The sequence below is a fragment of the Crocodylus porosus genome, unplaced genomic scaffold, assembly GCF_001723895.1.
Source record: "Crocodylus porosus isolate Cpor-Errol unplaced genomic scaffold, CroPor_comp1, whole genome shotgun sequence".
In the NCBI taxonomy this organism is placed as follows: Eukaryota; Metazoa; Chordata; order Crocodylia; family Crocodylidae; genus Crocodylus; species Crocodylus porosus.
In genome coordinates this window covers 8257259-8268467 of record NW_017728906.1, presented here as the reverse complement: position 1 = coordinate 8268467, position 11209 = coordinate 8257259, and the positions used below count along the sequence as shown (strand labels likewise).

General features: G+C 41.2%; 1 protein-coding gene across 5 annotated transcripts in view; it reads right to left on the bottom strand.

The window, feature by feature from the left end:
* Positions 1 to 11209, bottom strand: part of ARL13B (ADP ribosylation factor like GTPase 13B) — a 68493-nt gene that overhangs the window by 55114 nt on the left and 2170 nt on the right. For 3 of the 5 annotated variants that reach the window (XM_019528664.1, XM_019528667.1, XM_019528666.1), the window contains exons 2-4: positions 9843 to 10026; positions 6520 to 6590; positions 2356 to 2605 (exon numbers count right to left, since the gene is read on the bottom strand). In XM_019528664.1, coding sequence (XP_019384209.1) covers positions 2356 to 2605; positions 6520 to 6590; positions 9843 to 9901 — 380 coding nt within the window. In that variant the 5' untranslated portion in view covers positions 9902 to 10026. The remainder of the gene's footprint in view (positions 1 to 2355; positions 2606 to 6519; positions 6591 to 9842; positions 10027 to 11209) is intronic. The other 2 variants (XM_019528665.1, XM_019528668.1) reach the window with 2 other exon arrangements.

Below are 11209 nucleotides of genomic sequence, written 5' to 3'. Positions count from 1 at the left end.
CCCACCCACACTGTGTAGCCACGCCAGGTTGCTCAGCATTTCCTCTCCCCCTGGTTTTGGTGGAGGATCGAATGTGGCTCCCAGGGTGAATAACTCTGGCCACCCCGGTCTAAAGTGTTACTAATCTGTTTAAACCTCCTCCAACAGATGCCAGATTACTAAGGCCATTACTTGTGTTCATTCCTCATTAAAGGACTTCCAAAAAACTTGTTGTTTTCCCTTTGAAAGCACGGAATGACAGAAAAAAAAGTCTTCAACAAGTAAGTTTAAAAATAATACACGTAGGTCAAGTTAAGGGGGAAGTCTATACAAAATTACAGCTGAATTTTCAAAAGACAATAAACATCATCTGCAGCCTCAGTTACTCAGGTCTTACAATATTTTCACTGAAAGAGTTCTGTGACGAACATTCTTGTTTCAGACTACCAGTGAAAACAGATCTTCCCCCTATATATTAACCCTTGGGTGAGGGAACATTCCTGGGACTTGGAACAAAGATCAAGGGTTCCTGTCTTATTTCCTAAAAATATGTTTCTATGCAACTCCCAACCTTTCTGAGGTTCCATGATGAGCATGCCACATACTCTGCAGCAAAAGAGGGTAAATCCTGGAGCAATAACCTCTAAATTCTGGGGAATTAGAAATTTTTTTATAACATACCATGTCAACCTTGTAGTAGCTGTGCTGGAAGCATAGAGAAGAATTAAAAAGAGGACCATTTTTCAGGCCAGTTCTCCACTGACTAACCCCTTAAACACATGCCTTGTCCATGAAACCACAATGCCCAGGAGGCAATCCTTTTTCAGGGCCAGGACTTGAAGCAACAATATGAATTCTGGCAACAGACCATGAGATCTGTACTGTCAATCAATTGAAAGGCAGTTAGTTAACTTTGCTTCACCTCATTAGTGGCCTGAGTTAATCCATACTACATTACAGCTAGGGCATTCACTGGGATCAAGACGCACCAAAACTCACCAAGGTCCTTACAGGTACAGTAGGCTATCCACAGGGACCCCTCCCCCCGCCCCAAGAAACACGGCTGGAAAGTAGAACAAAAAAAAACCTCTGTGTGTTTCTGTAGCAAAACTGCACAATTGTCAATCACCAAATTCTTAAGAGGAAATATTCTTCATAAGTATATCTGAGTTAAAATATTTGAATAAAGAACAGATTTACTTTCTTTCCTTTGCCACCAAGACCATAGCCAACATCAATGCAAGTTAAAAATTGTATACCCTTTTCATCATTAATATTGGCTGAAATGTCCACACTTCCACACTTCACACAGAATAATTAAAAAAATAGTCAATTTCACTTTCAGATCCCAATTAGCACCCACCCAATTCTTAATACACACAGGGCTGTCCTCTCCTAACAATGAACATTATATTATAGAAATAAAGTAAGTTAATTTATGCTTGCATAGCCCATTAATCATAAAAATAAAAATGTTGAGCAAAACTAACGTGGGTTTCATCCTGGTTAATCATTTATGGATTTGCATGTTTCTTTTAGTAAAGCTGCAATAGAGTACTTCCTTTAAAAAAAAACTTTTCTAAGGATGGAATTAATAAAACGTTTCCTTTTGAACATCCTACCCTAAGAAGGAAACTTTACACAACAAAACAATTCTCTAATAGAATCTATTCTCTGGCAGCATTTGCTGTTTTTGAAGTTGATAGACCTTTTGAAACAGTCAACTTTTTCTTTTAAAACAAACATATGCACCAAAACAAAAACAAATGCCAACTACTATTAAAGCAAGCTTTCTCCATTTATGTATCAGCAGCACCACCTTGTGTTAAGTATAAATGATAATTAGTTGTGCAGAGTGAACTTGAAATTCAAGACACAGTTGTTATGAGTTGTCACTGCTCGAGCCTGTATCCAGCATTACATAACATATGACATCCAACTCCCTTGACTCTACGCTATGAAAACTGTACTCTTCAATACTGCAGTAACAACATGCATGCTTTTTGTCTGAAACAAATCATTTCTCCCCTTTTACCAAAAATAGGGACAGCATTGAAAAGGATTACATGGAGAGAATCAAATGCTAGATGATGCAAATGTAATTAAAGGGCTTGCTGTGTACAGCATACTAAAAGAAAGAAAATAAATCAAAGATCATTAAATAAGTTCATAAATAAAGGACTCTGAGACCGAATAAGTTCAGGTGCAAATAAGTATATTACTAGCAGCAAAACATAACACAATGATAGTATTATTGTGTAAGTCCACTAAAACCAACATGGTTAAGGAGGAACAAATATTGCATAAATATAACACTTAAAAAACACATTTATTAGAATACAGGTTAGTAGCTGAACACTGATTAGAGTTACTTACACTAATACAGGTTTTCCTGATATCCTAGGATGTCTTAATACTTCAATCATGGTCTCTTTAGTTTCTTCCATTCTCTCTACATCACTGGAATCCACAACAAATATTACCCCATAGGACTCTGCATAGTAATTCTTCCAGATGCCCCGTATTCGCTTTCCACCTCCAAGGTCAAAGATGGTGACTTCAAACCTTCCTTGTTTAAGGTCAATCTTAGAAAATCCAACTGTAGGAGCAACATCTTCAGGAGATTCTGTCAACATACAGAGAAACTTTTTTTAGTGAAAAGCTCATTTAAGGACAACAATTCTTTTTTATTCTATGATTTGTGTACCAAACCTCAAACACTAACCTCACTGGAAGCAAATGAGGCTGTTTAAACATAAAATACGTAGCTCAGAGATATCTTTGCAATAGATTTCAACAGGAGAAAAATATAGCTGAATTTCAAGTTTGGATAGTCACATGTTGAAAGCTTCTGGGGTTTCTTAAGTTCTAAGCAAGAGTGCTTGGGACTCGTTTATTATGATTTCTAGAAGGTACAGCCTGAACATCTCTGCAGTGTTAAGGCGGCATAAAACTAAGTCAGTACATCAAACAAGGCACAACAAATTTATGGAAAAAGAACAGGGCCTTCTTTATTTTGCCAAATTCATCCTTTAACACTCCTGCTCCTGAATCTCAGTTTTCAGTAAAATTATGTTTTAGCATTCGTGAGTGCTGAAATACCCTTGAAAGCACAAATCAAGCAAAAAGAGATGCCTGACTGACTCTGTAGAAGAGCCTGAACCAGTAGCTCTCTGGTAAGTAAACGGTCTTATTTGTCTCAGTGAAGACCTCATGGGTAACTTGATTTTATAGCAGTATATCCAGGATACCATAGGATTTGCTTCTGGCTGAAGCCATGTAAGCAGTATTTGGTTTTGTCTCCCTTTTCTGCTGGGACCAGCCTGCATTTGCTTCACACACTTCAGCTCTCCCTATATGGAGAAGTTAACTGGATCTCTATATACTGTTTCATGGAACCAGGTAGCAAAGAGTCACTAGCCAAGCAGTGTGGAGGGCAGCAGCAATCACACAAAGAAGAGCAGACTGAGCAACCTAAAAATATGGTGTGGTAAGGGAGGCCTGTCGACCTGGAAAAAATTAACAACTGAGGCCAGATGCAATGGACTTGGCAAACCACAAGATGGAGATTGAGCCAGACCACTTTGTGGCATCACGGGAGCCAAGACCCAAGCAACAGAGCCAGGGCACCTGAACTACAAATTCCTACTCTGAAAAATCACCACCACATTTCATGCTGAAGAGTGTTTTCACATTCGAGAGGAACCAAAAAAAAAAAAAAAAACTTTGGATTTTACATGACTGCAGAACAAAGTAACACAAACGCAAAAGTTGAAAACCTGCTGTTACATATTTTGGTTTTGTTGTGATATAAAGTACACAGGAGTCTGATAATAACAAACCTTAGCAGCTGCAGGTCTTTGTGTCTGGCTATCAAGCCAGCCAGCCAAGCTCTTGAGAAGCATACAACAGAAACGTGCATTCTGAAGTACTCAAACTGAAAACTGAATTATACGCATTCCTCCTCTGAGGCAAGGAAGGAAAGAGGGGAAAAAAAGTGGCATTTGTATCTTTCAAGCCTGGATTGAACAACACAATATTTAGAAATCTCCAAAAGAGCCAAAACAATTGCTCTCTCTCTTTTTTTTTTTTGAATCTCATGGGAAAAGTATCTTATCCACTGTGGTTCCAATTTTCTAGGAAAGGCTTATAGCAAAAGAAGTTCTCTCTGGCAATTTTCAGGAAAATCAGCTGCTTTTTGCTGAAGCAGGCATTAAAATAGTTATTATATACTGCAGCATTAAACAATAAATGTGAAGTTACTGAAGTTTTACAAATAAGGGCCCAGGATGACAGAAAAGCATTCTGTGCATATGTGACTGCATCCCTTATTTGAAAATATTTGACCAACAAATGGTACTTAAGGGCAGACACGTTGCCTACCAGCTCTTGATGCTAAATGAAATAGAAATAAAACAGAGAAGCTGCCTAGCATCTCAGAGAAAATTATACTGAACACCTATGTTTATGAGCACTGTCTGACCAAATTTTCATTATGGTCTACATACACATCAGGCAGTGGAGAAAGGCAAAACAAAGTCCCCTTAGATATGAAATGGTCCCCTACTACACAAAATGTCTAGAAAGTTGGTGGCTTTTTTCAGTTAACCTGTATATATTTTTTATTTTTATATAAAATCACCTTGTCCGCAGTCCTTTCCTAATTACACCGACGGTCAATATCATAAAAGCAGCTTATACTCGCAACATTGATTTTACATAAAGTTTACTGGGGTATGCACATTACTGTTTCATCAGAAAGCAATTTCTGCACAAAAAGATTAGATCAATTCATTTCTCTAACCTATGCTAATACGTAAAATGCCTCATTAACCAAAGGAAACCCTCTGCATCATCACTATAATTCAAATAAAATTGTGAGTCAAACTATCATCTTTAAGCCAGAAAACCTACAGAGATTATTTTGTTTTGTATTGTCATACCAAATTAGCAACTGATAGCCAGCTCTGTCTCCAAAAAGGAAACAAGACAAAAAAATGAAAACGCTTGCTAAACTTCTTAAACTAAAGCTTTCTAAACTAAGAAAGTATACTGAATACAGCTTAGAAAACACAGAATCAAAAACCAGATTTATGCTCATAAGACCTGCAACATGGTGTAAACATTTGCCTACACCCAAATGCTTGTGAACTGTAGTAGTGCATATTCTTAGGCATACCATTCACAATGGAGGTGCACATGAGTAGAAAGGTCCCACACACTTCAGTGCTCATTGGTTGAAAAATTCAGGCTGGGAGTTTCAAAGAAGCCCAAGACATTCCCTTTTACATTTTCCCCTTTTACATAAAAGGAAGCACTTTACCCATTTCATCCAGAATAACTTTTGGAACACTCTAATGGCACTTGGAGAGCACTAAGCATTATATCTCTCCATGCTTAACTTCCAACTGCAAAGGCACTCAACCTCTGGCCCACAGTCCAAACATGGCCCACAGATCCTTGGCATCTGGCCCACAGGGCTCCCCAAGGGCCAGGAAAGTTTGGCAGTGGGAGAGCAGTGGCAGTACTGCCACCCCTCTTTGCTGCCAAAATCCTAAGCCCCATGGGCCAGACCGGAGCCAAGCCATGCCCCCTTCCCTCCAGCCAGCCAGGCTAGGACTGGGCTATGCCCCCTCTCCCTGCACAGGTGGTTCAGAGCCAGGCCAAGCCGCTTCCCTCCACCCAGCCACATTCAGGGCAGGCCATTTCCCCTTTCTCCAGCAGAGTCAAGCCACAGCGCATCTCCCCACAGGGCTGGAAGGTCACAGTCCTTCCCTGCCGTAGGGCCAGGCTGTTGGGGCTGGTCCAAATACACTTGCACCATGTGGCTGGATTGAGGCCAGGCTGTCCCTGCCCCTCAGTGCTGCTGGAGGGTGCCACATCCAGTCCTCAGAGAAATGATACTAAGCATGCAGCCCATTAGCCAAAAAGGTTGAGCACCACTGTCCTACTGAATTTCTGGCCGTTTTGCACACCTAATTCTATATGGTTACTTTGATTGCTGGATTAGGACTGCGAATTCAGGGCTAGGAATTCCCTAATGAAATATCAATCCTCCTAAATAATCTACACACCACAGATCCATGCAGAGTACCACCAAAATCAGTGGGGATCTGCACAGATGTAGGCATCTGTCCATGTGTAGGTAGGGGACCCAATATCTTCAGGTAAAAAGCAGTTCTAAAAGGGATAGCAATGGTTTTAGGGATGGTGGCAAAAGGAAATTACACTTCTGCTTGGATATGCTGAACATCTTGTAACACACAACACTCAGGATAAATAAAACAATGCTATTTCTTCTACTAGTGCTTCTCTGTGCATTTGATAATAATGCTTTCACTCATTCCTTTGTGTAATCATTCATTTCCTTCCTTGGAACATACACTTATAAAGCATAAAAACCCTTCCTAAAACCCGTTTAAAAAAAGTTAAGAATTTGACGACATGCCATTTAAACATCCCCCATCACATGCTGCACGTTTTCAGATGGTGCGGTCTCTGAACACTTCATTTAGAACATACACAGACTGACTTGCTTACCTCCTTGGATTCCTTTCACTGTAGCAGTTTTGCCAGCATTATCAAGTCCCACCATCACTAGTGTCACCTTCCTTCAAAAAGAAAAAAAAAAAAACATGTCAAGGCTTTTTGCTTGTAGTTAACCATTGTTTTAGCAAGCCTTTGAATGCACACATAGCCAAGGTACACAAAGTACCTTAAAACTAAAAGCTTCAAAATATCAAGCAGCAGAAAATTACATGGATGTATTGGATGCTCAACATGTCAAACCACCTGATCAGGAAGTAAAGTGACAAATTAACCAAACTCAACACTTATACCATTACTTGAAAAGATTCACCCAAAACTTAATGATCATACCTTTAACTTTCTTTTTGCTCACTAAAGCTTATTTTTCATGCTCTGTAAGTCTGCATCTCATTTTTCATATGGCCATGTTCTTTTGAATAACTGCAAGAATCTCTCACGTGCACATGCCCACACCCAACTTGATCACTAGGGATTTGTTCCTGTTCTATTAATGCACAACTTAAGTGTAGATAGAAAAGGCCCCTACAAGCTAAGTGGCCAGTCATACTTCAATTTCAAAACAGGCATCATATGTCCTACTGCAGGGGTGCCAAAGATATGGCCCACAGACCCCCATCACCTAGCCTCCTGTGCCAATCCCAACAGCAGCAACCAGGTTTTTCACTATTATGATAGAACAAATTAACTCTTACAGCAAAACCCCTCTTCTAATAAGCTGTTCTCCCAGTCCCATGGGAGTTCATTACAGTGATAATGTACGGCAGCAAGAGGGACCAACCTGAGGTATAAGTGCCACATACAGGCTCTGTGTACATCAGTTGCAGGCAATATGTGGCCTATGGGCTGGATCTGGCCTGCCAGGCCATTCGATCCAGCTCGCAGGGCACCTAAGAAGTTTAAAAAATTAATATTTATCTGGTCCTGGCAGCACAGCCCAGGGGAAGTCAGCAGGAGTCAGGAGAAAGGCCTGCCCAGCCCTGGCCCTGGACACCCAACCCAGAAGTCTCTGCCTGCAGTTGCTTTCCCTGCACACAGCTGCCTCCAGCACCACATGGCCCCCAGCTGCATCACTGGACTGCAGGAGCACTGAGCTGTGCTGCTACCCCAGGGTCAGGAACGGGCGGGAAGGGGGGTGTCTATGTAATGAGGGAGAGGGAAACAGATATAGCAATGAGGGAAGGGGAAAGAGAGAGAGATGAGCAAAGCAGAGTGCATGTGTACAGGCGCGTGTGCACGCAAAGAGGGAAGGAGAGGAAGAATGTGTATGTGTTCGTAGGGCAAGTCCCACAAGCACCTTCCAGCATCCACATGCACCTACACCCCCCCTCACACTGCTATACATGCAGACCCCCACACCCATATCCCCTCACACAGCCCAGCCACCCTCCCCCCACACCCCATAGTCACCACACCCAATGTATCCACACACACCCACATGCTCCCTCACTGCACATACCTGTCCACCCCACAAAACCCCTTCACACACCCACACCCTCCCCCACATACCCACAGCTCCCCACAAAATACAAGAGTAACACTTCATTTTAAGCTACTGTGCAATCATCTCCATGTACGCTACACAAACACAGGTAAATCAGGACAAAAATAGTTTTTGAAATCAAATTAATGAACGTTGTATGTTTGATTTTTAGAATATAATTTCGGTGTTTTTCTAGTTCTGAGATGGCAAAACCCCTTGCTGAAAAGAGTATTTCCAGGGGCAAAGGGAGGGGCTTCCGGTGGCAAAGATCAAGGGTTAGGGGGAGGGACTTCTGGTCCCCAGATGGCAACCGGAGGGCAGGGAACCTGTTCAGGGGTAGGGCTACCCATGAGGCCCTTACCAGCTTGCCAAAACTCAGTAAGCGGCCCTCCGCCTGAAATAATTGCCCGCCCCTGCTGTATGTGGAGCACAGCAGATCAGGGGGAATCCAATAGTATAGGAAGCAGAAGGCAGAGCAGAGCAGATCAGGTACAGGGCAGGAAGCAGAAAGTAAAGCAGGAGATTGGGCAGAGGAAGAGGACTGGGACATTCAGGGAGGGTGCAAAACTAATTTATACTACATCTGCCAAAAAAATTGCCCCCACTATATTACAGAGTAGTGTATAATCTGAGCACAAAAACTCTGGATTAATATGGAAGCTTTAGTAACCAGCAGGAAAACCCCAGAAGCATGGTTATTTCTGCCTCCTTAAGATTACATATGTTAACAACACGAGACACAGAATTTGTAGAACTGCGTACTAGTACTTTTAGAGAATCCAGAAGGCTGATGAGAGAGTTCAAAGGCTAGAGGGCAGGATCATAAGCAAAGACCAGAGGAATAAAATTAAATAATCAAAAGTATTCATAATCTGTTTATACTAGATTAACACAGTCATACATCTGACATACCTGGGATGCATATTTTAACAAACTTCACACATTTAGGTTCTACAGAATCTAATTTTTAAAAATATATATTATTAACTTCCACTCAAGGTTATCAAGAAATATTTTTAGAGGTAAACCAAGTATAAATAAATGCACTGTTTTCCCTCAGCCTGGAAGCAGCCAGTCTAGAGGCATCAACTATCTCATTCAAAGAAATGTGGGTAGGGAATGCAGGGAAGGAAAAGAAATAAAGGGAAGAAGTAAAAAAGGTGAGCCAAAATGCTCACTGTAGCAGGAAAATACTTAAAATATTGATGAAAACTGATATTTTAAAGAAAATCATAAATCAACCACTGCAATCTAGTTCCTTACGATACAAGTTTAATGGAAGGACTGGAATTCTGAGAAGTTATATCCTAAACCAAAGACCATAATTAAAAATAGAATCCAGTCCTCTAAACAGAGTGATTGCAAAACTTGTTTGTAAGTTATTTCTGAGGACTTAAGTGAAAATCTGGGCTACCCCAGTAAAGGATTTTGGTATGCTACACTTTAGAATTAAAAAGGAAGAATTCTGAAAGAAGTTCTTAAAAAAAAGTAATTAGCCACCACTTCCCACTGCCCCAAATTTCAATTTAAGCAACCTAACCAAAGTCAGTATTACAAGCATTATGAATCCTTTCAGCAAAAAATAAAATAAAAATAGAAATTTAAAAAAAATTACCCAGTATTACTGAACGTTGGGTTGTGTTTTCTTTCAAAGTTTAGTGCCTGAATTCTCTCTCTTTTTTTTTTTTAAAATCAAAATCAGTGAAGTATCATTAAGAAGACCAAAGTTAGATAGTAGTATGGAATAACCTGGGGTAGCTAGTACACTCTGCAAAGCCTGTTTCAGCACATATAATTATAGAAATGAAGAATACTTCAATCTGCTCAGTCTTACCTGACAGGCTCCTGCCACTGTTTTAACCAGCTACAGCAATTGGCCATCAAACTAAACATCCTACTTTATCAGCCATCCAGAGCCAAGGAAGCTACAGAAACAATATGTAGACAGTTCAACAGATCCAGCAAGAGAGACATAGGAAGGCGGCGAAGAGATCAGCAACTCAGATGCCAGCTTGTCACTAGTAGCAATGACAAAAAACAAAACAAGCAGACAGTCAGTCCCTATGTGTAACCAAAATAAACTTCCCTCCCCTTCCCCAACTAAGAGCCTATTCAGAACTATTGCCTGTCTCTTAACTTCCCATGTAGAAAAGACTGGTAGGGGAGAGTTATCCTTGATTTCATGCATCTCTGCAGCACCACCATTGTAGCTACACAGCACAAAACTAGTGCAGAATCTGTAATTGGTGCAATACTACTTACCTTGGTTTCAAGCAGAAACAAACTCCACCAGTGCAAATTGCTGCCTTGTTGACTAATATAGCCCTTATTTCATCAGTCAGCTTAGTTAGGCAATGATTCCAAGCTTGGGTAAGAGCTCATCTTTCCACTGGTATTTTAAGATAATGCAGGATCCCAAGGTAGAGTGGCATTTTTAATTTATACATAAAAATTACATATAAACACCTCTACTAAATTCCATGCCATTCATTATGAGTTTTGTCAGTTAAAATGTGAAACAAACAGGCTCTATCTGCAGTAATATGAGGACATTTTTGCTAGGTTCTTATAAAAGGAGAAAAATGTCACATCAACTAATGTGGGCACTAGTGCTCAACCTCTTTCCCCCAGCGGGCCAGGTGGGTAGTGCCTGGTCCAACCATGGGCCAGATGCTGGTTCTGCTCCAGCACCCAAGGCCAGTGTCACAGCCACCATCTGGCCAGTGGAGGGGGGAAAGGGACAGAGGCTTTACAGGGCCCTGCAAGGGGTAAGGGGATGTGACCTGGCTCCAATGGGTACTCAGGGCTTGGGGTTTGGGTATTTGGAAGAAGGAAGAGCAGTCATATTAATGGCCACCACTCCCCTGCTGCCAAGTTTCCCGACCTGTAGGGAGACCTGTGGGCCAGATGCAATGGTTCTGTGGGCCACACTAGGCCTGGAGGTTGAGCAGCCTTGAACTAGGGCATTAAACGTAAAAACTAGTGCAGAGTCAAAGAACAATAGTTCCACATGTTTCATTCCCCTGCACCCCAACTTCTTCACAATTTTTGGAGGGTTTACCATCTCATTCCACCCTGCCCAAGTCCCCCTTTACCCTCCCCATCCTTTTTTCTTTTGAAACAAACAAAAAAAAAGTGCCCATTGTGTTGGCAGTGATATTACTTACAGCAGCATCCTACCCCCAATCTTCTCCAGGTAGC